Source organism: Cibotium barometz, chromosome 31, assembly GCF_041138505.1.
Source record: "Cibotium barometz isolate CiBa-2024 chromosome 31, ASM4113850v1, whole genome shotgun sequence".
Classification (NCBI taxonomy): domain Eukaryota; kingdom Viridiplantae; phylum Streptophyta; class Polypodiopsida; order Cyatheales; family Cibotiaceae; genus Cibotium; species Cibotium barometz.
In genome coordinates this window covers 28,451,585-28,465,960 of record NC_141076.1, presented here as the reverse complement: position 1 = coordinate 28,465,960, position 14,376 = coordinate 28,451,585, and the positions used below count along the sequence as shown (strand labels likewise).

The 14,376-nt window shown below is 43.7% G+C and overlaps 1 protein-coding gene across 2 annotated transcripts in view; it reads right to left on the bottom strand.

Annotated features, from left to right (window-relative positions):
* Positions 1 to 4,467: 4,467 nt before the first annotated feature.
* LOC147620702 (Leucine-rich repeat (LRR) family protein) overlaps positions 4,468 to 14,376 on the bottom strand; it is a 38,973-nt gene continuing 29,064 nt past the window's right edge. For both annotated transcript variants that reach the window (XM_086824969.1, XM_086824968.1), the window contains exon 9: positions 4,468 to 4,740. In XM_086824969.1, coding sequence (XP_086681095.1) covers positions 4,615 to 4,740 — 126 coding nt within the window. In that variant the 3' untranslated portion in view covers positions 4,468 to 4,614. The remainder of the gene's footprint in view (positions 4,741 to 14,376) is intronic.

Here is a 14,376-nt window from a genome sequence, read left to right as displayed (position 1 = left end):
TGGTTGTTGAACACCAGATTGGACTTGAGTTTTCCAGTGGGGCTGTTGAGCTCATTTATGCAGACACCTTTGAAGACTCATTGGGATGCATGATTGCATCTCTTGTAGTATTTGCAGGGAACGAAGGATCTTGGACTCTTTTATGACACTGGAGGGGGATCGAAGGACCGAGTCAGACTCTGAGGTTGGAGTGACTCTAATTGGGGAGGAGATCCAAACACGAGGAGATCTACTTCAAGATACAGCTTTACCCTTGGCTCAAGAGCGATTTCTTGGAGCAGCAAGAAGTAGCCAATTGTTACCTTGTCTTCCACCACAAAGGCAAAGTATCGAGCTACTTGTAGTGCTGCTTACGAGGTGGTGTGGCTTAGGAGGTTACTTGGCGAGATTGGGTTTCCACAGAAGGAACCCACGATCGCGACAACCAGAGCTGTATAGCTATTACTTAGAACTCGGTCTTCCATGCCCGAACCAAGCATATAGAGATACAATATCACTTTGTTCGAGAGAAGATTTTGGCAAGTGACATCTTGCTAGTTTTTTGTTCGACGGAGGACAATGTGACCGACCTCTTCACGAAGCCTCTACCAGATGCTCCGTCAGCACTCCAACTCACTGGGGTTAGTTCCACATCCATGAGCTGAGAGGGGGTGTTAGCAGGCATCTCTTGTTTGTACCATATTACACTGTCGGGAGTGAGGCATGATGTGGGTGTGCCCGCCCGTGTGAGGAGTCTCCAATTTTATCCATTTTATTCTCGGTTCTATAGTTGTGTGGGGGGTTGGTTTTTTTCCCTGGTCGACTGTAGTATATTGCTGCCACAAGAGGTGCCCAACTTGCCATTTTACTGGGCCGACTTTCTTTTTTTTACTGGCAAACTTACCATCTGTTGGCCGATTGGATTTTTTCTCAGTCATGGGCCATTGTGGGGTTGTCGGCTTGTTTTAGATAGGGCCAACTGCAACCCTAGCCCATATGTATTGTGGGCCTTGCCCCGCCACTCATTTGTACCGAATATACTCTTGCATATAGTTGAGTTTGACACCATCTCTCCTCTCTTGCTATTCTACAGTTTTTTGCTCTCTGATTTTTGTCTCTTTTCCACTACACATTCCAACAGATACACGTCCAAAGAACTTTCTTTATGCATACTTGTCTAAGAGAGGCATAAAAGACTAATGTACACCAATGTACAGTGCCTTACACAGCTCAACGAGACGGTGTGGCTGAGAGGAAGAATCGTTCTCTCATGCAGATGGCATGTTGCATGGTGAAGGTCAAGATTGGCCTCACAGATTTTGGACGGAAGTGGAGCTTATGTGCTAAATAGATGCTTTACCAAAGCCTTGCAAATTATAACCCCTTATGAAGCTTGGCATAGCCCTCAATGGCTCATTTGCATGTAATTGGTTACTTAGCCAATGCTCTAGTGCCAAAGAAGCAATGCAATAAGCTTTATAATAAGGTGATTACATGTTGAAATACACCAAGCACATCCTTAGTAGGATGGGGCCAAAATTGTCCAAGCACATGTGAAAGAGTCCAAATGGATAGCTTGTGTGTGAAGCTTCCTTAGCACCTAGTTTTGAGAAAAACCTCTTGTAAGACGAAACCACTAGGTGGTTTTTGATTGTAAGAAAATCTATAAAAGGGCACTTGCCTATGAACTAATATAAGTTCTACTCTTTGCCCATATCATTGTGTATTCTTCTTCATTTGCCTTTTTTCCTAGAATTTTTTCTCACCATGAATATTAAATTCATCCTTATCTTTGAGCCTCCATAGCCCCCTTGAATTGTTCAACTACTTTTTCAACTTGGTATCTCAAGCTAGGTTATATTTCCTTGGTAGATGTCCATCTTTAGTAGCTTTTTGACTTTCTCTCCACAAAGCTCCAAACTACCAGCTTGACCCCTAGCTGGTGGAGGCTTCAGTGCTCTCAGCTCCTTCAGCCATTACCCACCAAACTTGGTGGGCCCCTCCTCTTGCCTCTTGCCTCTAGGCGCTCAAGCCCACACCCTCAATTGCGCCAAAACGGTCACGCCAATCGCGCCAGCTATGTTTCCCCCAAATCGTTTGTCCTTTATGCACCCGCCTAGTCATACATCTCGTCCCGCATCTACAAGCCTCCATTATCTAATTCCTCTTACGAGGTGATGCGCCTATATGCATCCTATCTTTATCTAAAAGGGCTTGGCAAAGGTCCTTCCATTGAGGAGAACCAATTAGTTTATCAAGGCTGGGTACTCTCACAACCATAGCCAAAATCCTTAACCTCTTAATTGTGAGTGATTAATTATCACTAATCTCACTAATTCCTTGGCTAAATAAGCTCGCTCTCTCGCTCTCTCGCTCTCTCTCTCTCTCTCTTAGTATTTGGTACTCCCCTAATCCTAATGTTGGTGTTGGCCTCTCTTGTAAGGCCCAACAAATCTCCAAAAAGCACCTCAAAGCCCCTTCCAAGCTTGCTCAAGGCTTCTACCCCAAATCTCTTCTTCTTTAACGAGAGCAAGGGCCTTCAAAGGGACTCAAGGCTAAGCCAAATCTTCTTTAGTAGTTGCTCTCAAGTGTGTTTCTCAACACACTCAACCCTAATGGCCTCACATGATACTACCTTCTGCTTCAAAGGGCAAAACTTCCACACTTGGCAAACCCGCATCAATCTCATTCTCATGAAGAAAGGCCTATGGAGCATCACAAGTGGAAAGTTCTACTCTTTGCCCATATCATTGTGTATTCTTCTTCATTTGCCTTTTTCCCTAGAATTTCTTCTCACCATGAATATTAAATTCATCCTTATCTTTGAGCCTCCATAGCCCTCTTGAATTGTTCAACCACTTTTTCAACTTTACATGCATTTTTGTGGGATAAAGCAAAGGGTATAGTGTTTACCATCCACTAAGCGGATTTTGGTGAGTAAGATGTCATGTTTGTGTTAAAAATTCACACCCAAGAGGATGTACATCCACAAGACTTGTTTGACTCATTGCTACCTTTGTACAATGTAGGACAACCATATGTGAAGTGATCTAGTACTCAAGAGGAAGATGAAATCAATATGTACTAGCTAAAAATAAGCTCCTACCACCTAAAAATCAACCCATGATTGGTCCACATATCAACCCATTGATGAGGCAATCGTGAAGGATGTAGTGGATGATGAAAGGAGAACCATACAACTAAGTTAAACTTGCATCATTGTGCATTGCCTTGGGTAGCTTGCTTTTTCAAATATTGAACTTTTTACCATATATGATTATAGTCATTTCCTTTCAATTACACTTTTATAGGGGATTGAACTCGTAGGTCTATGTGACCCGAAAAGTCTTTCCAATAGGACAATGTGTGCACTTTGGTTCACCACATGAATCGTACTCTTCTAGAGTTCCTTGTAAAATAAAAAGAACATTCCTTATCAAAATGCAACTTGGGAAACCAAGTCCTAGTTTCAAAAGCATTATCTTGAGTTTGTCATCTAGGACGATGATTTCTAAAAGGGGAGGAAATACGACAACTTCTACAATTACGCGCTTACAATGCATGGCACAAACTGATAAAAGCATGGAACCCATTAACAACATAAGACAAATCACCACTTATGCGACATGTAAACCCTTATCTAATGTTAACGATGTTCTTGGGTGATAGCTACTGGCGTGCATGGGGATACCAAATTGCACAGAAGGGGCACATAAATATCGTCTCCAATAGATAAGATACACACTAGACATCCAAGTTCACTAGTATATGTATGGATGGGTTCAAGACATAAATGATTTCATAAACTTTCTGAATGAACATGATAAAAAAAATAATTGTATAATTACTACAAAAAGATTCACGTCTTGACATGTCTACAAAAATATTAATTGAAAAAACCGTTAAAAGTAATTTTTAGGAACCTCCTTTCTCCTCCATTCATGTACATCATCCCGACCACATTTACTTTAACCTTAGTTAACAAAATCATGATTAGAGAGTTATCAAAGTCTCATCTTCCAACAGCAAAAATGAGAGTGGGTAAGTTCCATTTTCTCATCTTCTTCTCTTCAACTCCCACTGTACTCTTTTGGCATTGCCACGCCCCTGACTAGCTGCGATTACCGGATTACCACACTCTGTGACGAGGATTTCAGGCTTCTAACCATGATTTTGTATTGATTTTTTCATACTTAATAGAAGTCTCTTTCTTGCAAAATAAGAAAAAGAAGCCTAGGTGGCAATCTACCCAACATGGCATGGATTTGAACCTCAAGGTCTACGATATACATGGCTCACTAAAACTTAAAAAACTAAGGCCAGTTACAGACTCGTCCCCCGCCCATCATATCAGCTGAAAACAAGGATGGGCAGGGGATGGTTGACCCCATCCAAGAGGCATGGGCCAGGGAGATCTCCCACTTTTGCAGGACCGTCATCTGAAAAAGGGCATGGGCATGCTGTGTGTAACCAGCCTAACATTGATCGTTGAGAAAATCAATAGTTCTTTACTATCTATAATTAGACTAAGCAAGGATGTTTATTCTTTTGCATTGAAACTAATCCTTTGTCAAACTAAATCAAGCACACAATAATAGCATCTTAAGCAAAAATGAAAAGAGCTTTGGTTTCAGTCTACTGATTCATTAATTTGAAGTCCACCCCTTCATCTAGTCCTTTAGAGCCAAGTAATACATTTGCATCTATTTGCTTGTCAAATTTCCTTCTCCTCCGTCCTTCGTACTCTTGGAAGCCATCCATCTTCATTGTAAACAAAGAAGTATAAGACTCTCTCTCTCTCTCTCTCTCTCTCTCTCTCTCTCGCTTGCTCTCGCACGCACGCACGCACGCGCGCGCACACACACACACACACACACACACACACACACACACAGGAAAGACCACTGGTGAGGATGAGATTGAAGCAAGTACTCGTTTAGACGTACTCAAAAAGAGGCCAACATTTAAGGAGACCAAGACATACAGTATGAGGATCTAACACCAATGCAAATTGAACAGAAAAACGAGGATCTCGAGCAGGTAAACGCAACATGCCTCCAAGAGAAACGGTCCGTGTATAGAGATGGCAAGAGTAAGTTGCCATTAAAACCCAAATAGGGATGCGCATCCTGTGGGTCATGAAGTACAGAAACCCACGAGCCATGCAAAGGGACTACCAGAGGTACAAGGATACACATGGTAATCAGCAAATCAAGAAGCTGCTCATGTGACGGGGGTACATAGATCAGGAGGCACAGCTATGTTGCATAGATCATACTTGAGCAATAGATCACAATGATAAACACAAATCAATACACTATATAAGCAACCTTCAGGGCATGCATATGTAGGCGTATGTTACTTACCATCACAGAACTCTCCATACTCCTGAGATTTAGCCAGACAAGAGCTAGGGTCTCCATACCATATTTTCTATAGAGAGAGAGAGCTCCCATCAAGGAGATATATTGCTATTGGGGGATTTAAATGCACCAAGAAAAAAGAGATGCTAGATTTTTAGGATGATGCATTGATATTCCTAGAGCAACATGTACAAGATTCTCAAGATTTGGCACGCATATACAGATGGGCTGCCCAATGCACCCAACCAGCCCGCCATTGACACCATGGATATGCCTTGACTAAGCAAGACTACTGTTCACCACGAAGTCACTATAACTATTGGTAACCTCACAAATTGAAGGACTGCAATCTGAAGTATTTCCTCAAGGCTATGAGACTCTTGCATGCCAATTCTTGCAGAGCTCTTCAATGAAGCCACTTGCAAAGGGTTCCTCGAGTCGTGTTCAGAAAACACCATTATTCCCATCCATGAAGCAAGGGACCCAATGAATCCACAAAACTTTCACATCATCATGGTTGGGCATTTGATGGCTATGATTTTTGGATCAGCCTTAGAGCCATACCTCAATGATTCATCATTGGAAAGAAAAGAACAGTGCCTGCTCTATTCCAGGCCTGGATTGCACAGAGAGCAGGGCGAGGTAATCAAATTTAGTTTTCAGCCAGCATTGTATTTCATTCTCACAAATGCACACAGGGTAGTGGCCCTCCTGGCCATTGGGACCCAGTGCTGATGATGTGTGCTTGTAAATATAAAAGAATCAACTGTAAATTTTTGTCTAATATAATTCAGCGCAATGGACACTCATAAAGAAATGATCGCTTCTGCTAAGCTACCCGGCATTTTTTAAGTAGATTAGTAAACAAATTTAGTAGGGCCATAGACACAAAAAAACCTGTTTTTGTCATTTTGAACCTACAAAACGTTTTGAGGCAAAATTTTCTAAACACCTTGAAACCTCTTGGTCAGGGAAGTTTGGAGGGGGAAAAAATCACATTTTTTGAACATTTTGTGTATTTTTTTTTGCTTTTTTTCCCCCTTGAGTAGATCCTTTTGTAGTAGCAACTTGAGTGCCGACCGGCCCTCTCCTCCTCCTCTTCCTCTCCTTCCTTCCCTTCTTCTTCTCCTTCCTTCCTTCCTTCCTTTTCTTAGTCTTCTCTTCCTCCTTCTTCTTCTCCTTCCTTCTTCTTCTTCTCCTTCCTTCCTTCCTTCTTCCACTTCCTCTCCTTCTTTTTCTTAGTCTTCTCTTCCTCCTCTTGTTTTTTTCTTTTCACCTTTCTTCTCCCATCTCTTTTTCTTCCTAATCCCAATTCATATCTTCTTAATCCCATAATTACAATCCCACATTCTACAATTCCTAGCCGAAACAAAAAAGACAATACCTGGAATGTGTGGGATAACACCATATTCTAGTGGTTTCTGAAAGATAGGAGAATTGAAAGACTCATCAACAGGGTGGTACCCTGATCACGGACATGCTACGTTATATTTGAAAAGACACCTGGTGGGTGTGTTTCCAGGACTATGGTCCCATAATAGTGAATGACACTCACAGGATTTGTGACCGATTGTCACATAACTGACAACCGTATAAGAGCCATATGAATTCCTAAAGAGTGGTATTGACTCAGAACCTGACCTTGATCATTCTTCGATATAGCAGGAGCTATTCAGTTGCGGACAACTAATTTTTAAGAGGGAGCCACGCATCGCTTCTGGGTGGTTCGGATACCTGGATCAAGGTAATTTGGACCTTGATCAAACGTTGGTGCCCAGCCTTCATGGACGAGGAGGATGTCCCACTTTGCCAAAAGTGGCACCCTTGATCTTGCGACCACCCTATACGCATGCGGCATGCTATACCTTAATGAGGGCGTTTTTATCATTTATAGCACTCGTGGACAAATAAAGCATGCTTTGGGCAAGTATAGGCTGGAGCCTATCTTAAAGACAGTATATTGAGCATAAAGCTGGTCATGTGGCTAAAAAAGGCTAGAACTGATATTCTGAGCAAGACAACTCCTTTTATGGGCACTTATGCATGTTTTTCTTGGAGGGCTGCTGGTGGTGCAAGGGGAGGAGCATTCAGGGCTGTTTAAGTGCTTCCATACAGCTTCCTCTCTCTACAGATCTGCATTTTCTCTCTCTACAGCAGGGCGACTATGTTTACTCTCTCTCCCCTCTGGCCGGTTTGATACAGGCATTCCAACAGGTTGCTTTTCTCCCTCCTCTGGTCAATTTGATACAGATCATACAACCCTAATCCGCTGTCCAAAACCCTGATTTGCTGTTTGGAACCCTGAAAATCAGTTTTCTGATCACTTTATCCCAGAAAAAGCAGTTCAACAGCTTGACCTCAGTTTGTTGCTGATGTTGGTCGTCGTGGAGATGAATTTCAGCTGTGTATTGGTATTTTCCCCTTGATTTGATCCATGTCTGGTTTTTTCTCTCTATAGAAGGGGAAAATTGTTGATTCACTCCCTATTGTGTCGTATGGTTGATTCTCTCTCTCCTAGAAGGGTATTTGGCTAGATTTTATCACTACGGCTGTATATGGCTGTTCTCTCTTTCTTCTGACTGTTTTGAACAGGAAGGATTGATATATGTTAAGTGAAACTCTGATGATCTTGGGAAATCCGGTGTCGTAAACACCCTCACATCTGAGAACTTGTAAGAACTCCTCGAATAAAGAAGTTATCCATACGAGAGGAGGGGGGGGGGGGGGGGGGGCGGCACGGTTCCAGGCCCAATGTCGTGTCCTGTCCTGTCCTGTGCAAATCTTTATTATTCAGCTCTATGGATAAGTTGTAAATGGTTGATTTGTCAAAGTCCTAAGTCCCCTGAGCAGTTTCGTTACAGATGATATATGAGGATAAAATTGCAGTATTCAAGGCTGATGCTTCCAGAATAGTCCAACGGAGAGTACCCTCTACGTCAACGTGGACGAAGAGGATTTTGATTATCATCATCCTATATGTGGAAGATATACGAGGATAAAATTGCAGCATTCAAGGCTGATCTTGAATCCTCATTTGAAACGTAAGATCTCGGGTTGTTACACTATTATTTGGGCATATAGTTTGTACAGTTACAAGAGGGCATTGTTTTGCTACAATCCAAGAACATAATGGGACTGGTACACGGTTCAAATCTTAAGATTGTAGGCCTACTTCTACTCCAATAGAACCCAGGCTTAGGCTGAGTATGTATGATGCAAGAGAGCCTTGTGATGCCACTCTTTATAGCCAGGTTGTTGGCTGCCTCATATACTAGTGTCCGAGTTGAGCAAATTTATGCACAGCCCAGGGATAGAGCATTGACAACCTGTTAAGCATGTGTCAGGGCACCCGGTCTCTGGGTGTATTCTATGCTGGGGGGGTGATTATCAGCTCCATGCTTACATTGATTCAAATTGGGCTGGTGATTATGGTGCAAGGCAGTCCACAAATGGGAATTGCTTTTTCCTTGGGAGCTCATGCATATGATGGTTGAGCAAAAAGCAATGTGGCTACATCTTCATGTGAAGCTGAGTACAAGGCAGTTTTCACTACTGCAATTGAGTGTGTATGGCTGAGGAGATTGATGGCAGATCTTCGTGGGAGTCAATGGGCACCCATTCCCATTCTCCATCAATGGTCAAAGTGCTATGGCTGTAGCACAGAATCTAGTCTTCCATGCTCGCACCAAGCACAAAGAGATACATTACCACTATGTTAGAGAGAGGCTACATGCAGGGGAGACCAGTTTGGTTTATTGTCCTACACATGAGAACATTGCAGATCTGTTTGTTGAAGCTTTCTGCAAATCTTTGCTTACTCCCATTTGAAGAGAGATCTGCAACCCTGAACATATTCACACTATGACTAAGGGCAGATTTGTAGGAAAACTCATAGTGAAAGTGCTAGGTGTCACAAACAGATGCGTGGTTATATAGAATTTAATACTAAAATCACAAGATTTATCATCCTTTGATCACTGCCATATCCCACATACATAGCCATAAATTTGATTATACAATGTGGAAGTACTGAAAAGAAATGATACTGCACTAGGGACCAGAAGATGGGCTGGTCCCCCCGCACCCCCCCCCCTAAGGATATGTATTGCCTTAAGGGAGTAAGAATTTTACAAGTACATAAAACGGGTGGATTGGCCTAGCCATACACCACCGTTCCTCCAAAATGATTGAACATGAAAACAACTTACAAAAACTATATTTCCGCACAAGTAGCCCAGCTACAAGCTAGCAATTTGGTGCCTAGCACCCTTCACTAAGATTGCCCACCAGCAATCCCGATTTCTGCAAATGTAGCTTAACTTCAATGAGATCAACCATCTAGTGGTTGAAGATCAGCCTTAGGAAAATGCCCAGCACTTCCAAGGATTCTCCCGCATAGAACTTGTAGCAACCGGAGAGAAGATGATTCTTCCACAGCTTCAATCTTTAGAATTTGTCTTCTTCTTCTTCTTCTTCTTCTTCTAACTTGAATAGCGACTTTCAATTCTGAAAATCAGAATTCAGCCAACTTCTAAGTGTTTTGGAGAGGTAAAAACACTATGGTATGGCTGGAAAAATACTCTACAATAATTGTATTAGATAGAGCAATAAACAAAGGCCAAGAAGGACTCTTGAATGAGGCTGGAAATCTGTTCTATTCAGCCTAGAAAGAGGCGCCTACAAGAAGAGAAGGAGTGGAGGTTATTGGTCATGAAAAGATGTGGTAGGGAGAGGTTTGTGCAAGACTTTTGGATCAAAGAATGGCTACTCGTGTAGCAAAAAGAGGAGGAAAAGCTTACTTTTTATCTTTTTCTTTTGAGTTAACTAGCTTGCATGACTCTTTTGGAGAAAAGTGAGCTTGCATGATTTGCTTTTAAGTAAAGTAAGCTTGCATGCACGCTTTTAGGTGCATGAAGAGAGAAAGCATTGCATGATACATGCATGTAGCTGAAAAAGCTTGCATGTCGCATGCATGAGGGTTTCTAACTATGCATGTCACATGCATGAGGGTTTCTCATCATGGAGAAGAAGTTTATCAACTATACTTATCTGGACTGTCATGCTTGCATGCATAGAGATAGAAAACCCGCATAAGAGTGGATTGCCTTCAAAATGTCAATTATTCCTGTACAAATCCATCCATACAAGTTAATTGAAGACAAGTTATGCAACATACTAACCCATGGGTGCAATCCAAGCGTCCCCAGATCCATGAGCTTCTGATGCAATAAAATACAAGCATTGTCCAGGCAAACAAAACAATACACGCAAATCAAAAGAAGCCATGCACACAAATGTATGCATTTAAACACATATTTTGGAAGAAACCCCATCTATTTATGTGTACTTGATATTTACAAGGGCTATAGTATTTGGTTCTCCAAGATCCATCAAATGCTTAACATGCTTCATGCAGCCAGGATCTCGTAGATACAGCTAGCATACACATACATGGGAAGCTTGCTGCTTAGACATAAACATTCCATGGCTACATGTAGTGTCCAACACCCATGTCCATGGATAATAGAGAATTTTACAATATGAATCACGAGAAATTAGGGAGTAGTTACACTAGGTGTGAACATGGGCTTATAAGAGGAACTTTTTACCTTCTATATTTAAGGGTTTTTTTCCCGTGACCACCAGGTGTGAAAGGACACCATATGGACAACTTTTTATTATTATGCCTTGTACTTGTGGTTGTGTACAAACAACCTTATCATTCTAATACATTCAGCATCGTGTTGCTCTTATTAGAAGTCATCTCTTGTCTTTATCAGACACCAGGGCCTCTGATGTGGGTGTGCCCGCCCTGTATAGGTGTTTTATCATTTTTCCTCACTCCCCGTATTTTTTCCCCATTTTTTCCATGATGTGGGTGGCTGCCATAGGTTAGCAGGAGCTTCTAATGCTGGCCGGCTGCACTCTTGGACACGCAGGCTGGCCGACCTGATCAGAAGTAGTCGTGGTGTTTTTTTTATTGGCCGACTGGATGTGCCCAATCGTGAGGGCTGGCGGCGCATGCTAGCACTGGCCGACTGCATGATGGGGCCATATAAATAGGCCCCATTGCCCCACATTGTATTCATTCAGTTTTTCCTCGGAATCTTGTGTATAGAGAAGAGTTATACGCCTATCTCTCTCCTTCTCTTGTGCTGTCTATTTTCTGCACTCTACTTGCTCTTGTGGTCTCAAATTTGGTTATCATTTCCGCTGCGTATTTTGACATGGTATTAGAGCCCTAAGCTCTTGAAAGATCTTGGGAGTTTTCTGAGCAAGAGGAGGATAGTTACGTTGCTGATTGGTGGACTGTTTGAACTGTTCGAGAAGAGAAGTTGCAAGAGGAAGGCGGGCTAAGGTGCTAGACAGCCACTTGCAGGTTTAGAGTTTTTTTTCCCACCCTTTTCAGTTACATCCCCGCGATGGCAGATTTGTTAGAGATGGCTGAGAAGCATGTGAAGATCCCGACTCTCCCCACGTTCCCAGTGGACCATCAGTTGGACGGGAACAATTACAACATCTGGAAGGTTATGATGGAGTCTGTGCTGGAGTCATATAACCTTGCTGATTTCATCGTTATCGGGGTTCCAAGGCCGGAAGCAGAGGAAGGGGAGTTACTGTCAATGAAGAAGGACCGCGAGGCACAGGCACATATATGGGATCGTGTCAACGCCAGGGTCCGGTCATTTATTTTCCTCAATTGCACACCACAAGTAATCAATCACGTAAAGCACATGACGCTGGCCAGAGGCATATGGCAGCACTTGGCTTCTCTTTATAACAGGGTATCACCCATGAAGAGGATCTCCTTGGAAGTGCAGATGCGGGTTATGAACCCTGCAAAGTCATCGACAATGCGGGAGCACATTAACAAGCTGTAGGCCCTTCAGCAGGAAGTCCTCCAGGCTGGGAAGGAGATATCATCTGAAGACATGGCCATTACTTTGCTGTCCCACTTGCCTGCTCAGTATTCCGCTTTCTACTCCTTTTTTATTACGAGTGGCAGGCTCAACACCATTACCTGGGAGGAGCTTGTGCCCATGGTCTTGGACCAGGAGGAACGTTTCACGAACCCTCTTCACAGCGGAGGTTCGGAGGCCTTAACTGGCCAACGGTCGAAAGGCCGGAATAACAACAAGGGCAAAGGAAAGGCATCACCGGAGAGGTCTTCTGAGAAGAAGCCCGACACACAACGAGAGAAGCTAAAGGCCGAACGATCTGGCGAGAAAGGCCACTATTGGAGGAAGTGTCCTAAGCAGACTGGGAAGAGTGCTCATTCTTCAGCCTCAGCTGCAAAGACTCCTGCATTTGTGCACTTAGAGATGATGGACTCCGATGCTTCATCGTCTTCGAGCGAGGAGGCAGTTGGCTTCACCGCAAAGGATACCCGGGAATGGATTCTTGACAGTGGTGCTTCCAGGCACATGACTCCGTCTCGTGACTTCTTTTTGGATCTGAAACGACAGTTAGGTCGCATTTTTATTGGCGACAACTCCACTATTCCGATACACAGTGAGGGCTGGATGGAAATTATTCCCGACGACAAGGGAGGCAAGCATGCTTCCCATGTTCTTTATGTCCCTGCTCTGGGTTTTCATCTTCTGTCAGTGCATGAAGTATGCAAGACTGGCTTGCGGGTGGAATTTGAGGAGCATTCAGTTGCTCTACGGGACCGTGAGACTGGCCAGGTTGTTTGGGAAGGCGGTGTGGAGAATGGTATCTACAAGCTCTCTGCACTCTCCTCGTTGACAGGTTCTCAGGTCGGAGATCTGTGGCACTTTCGTTTTGGCCACTTAAATGTGGACGCATTGCGGCGAGCTTTCCGAGACCAGATGGTGGTTGGCTTGCCAAATGTTGGCAGTAAGCAAGGACGTTGCAGTTCTTGCATACGTGGTAAGCAGCACAAGGAATCCTTTCCAAAGCAGGCTTCTAGGCGGGCTTCGAAACCGTTGGAGTTGATTCACATTGACTTGTGTGGACCTCAGCACACAACATCATTGGGAGGATCTCTCCATTTTATGCTGCTTGTTGATGACTGTACCAGATCACGTGGGTCTACTTTCTTTTCACAGAAAGACCAAGCTTTTGCACGGTTCAAGGATTGGCACGTGATGGTGGAAAAAGAGTCTGGATTGCAGGTAAAGACTCTCAAGGCTGACAAAGGGGGTGAATTCTCCTCGACTGTATTTCTCAGATTTTGTGCAGACCATGGCATCAAGAGGGAACTGGCCAATACCGGATCCCCTTCAGAGAATGGAGTTGTAGAACGCAAAAACAGGACTATGGTGGAGATGGCGAGGACCATGCCGGAGCATCGTGATCTTCCTCGTCCACTTTGGGGAGAGGCTGTGGCAACGGCTGTCCATACCCTCAACCGGTCTCCAACGACTTCAGTACCTAATATGACTCCGTTTGAGGCATACTTTGGCAGGAAACCTAATGTCTCGCACTTCGGTGTTTTTGGGAGTGATGCGTATGTACATATTCCGAAGAAGCAGAGGGGGAAGCTTGACTCCAAATCCCGCAAGCTTATATTTGTGGGGTATAATTCTATTTCCAAGAGATACAGATTGTATGATCCAGACAGGAACGAGATTGTTGTCAGCCGGGATGTGGTCTTTGATGAGCATCATTTGACACCAATGCCTGACCGTTTCGACGGCCTCGGTACCAACTCCCATGTGTTGTTCTTCTCGATGGCATCAAGTTCCACCTGCATGGCTTTCCTCCAAGTATCCTGTGAGAGAGCTTCCTTAACGGAAGTGGGCTCCTTGTCCCGCATAATATGAGACATTAGAGCATAGTTTACCTAAAGAAGCTCCGTTGTATTGCTTTTGTCTCGGACTCTGTGTGATCTTCGAGGGCCGTCCTCTGTGGTCCACTCGGAGGGTAACTCCGTGACACCTCACTCCCGAAGGGTGTCCAACAACCACCTAGGTACTCGAACAGATCGTGGAGCCTCCTGCTGTTGCGGGGGCTCTACTCCAACTGCGGGCTCAACCTCCCGTGCTGATTGAGGTTGATCAACTGGAGC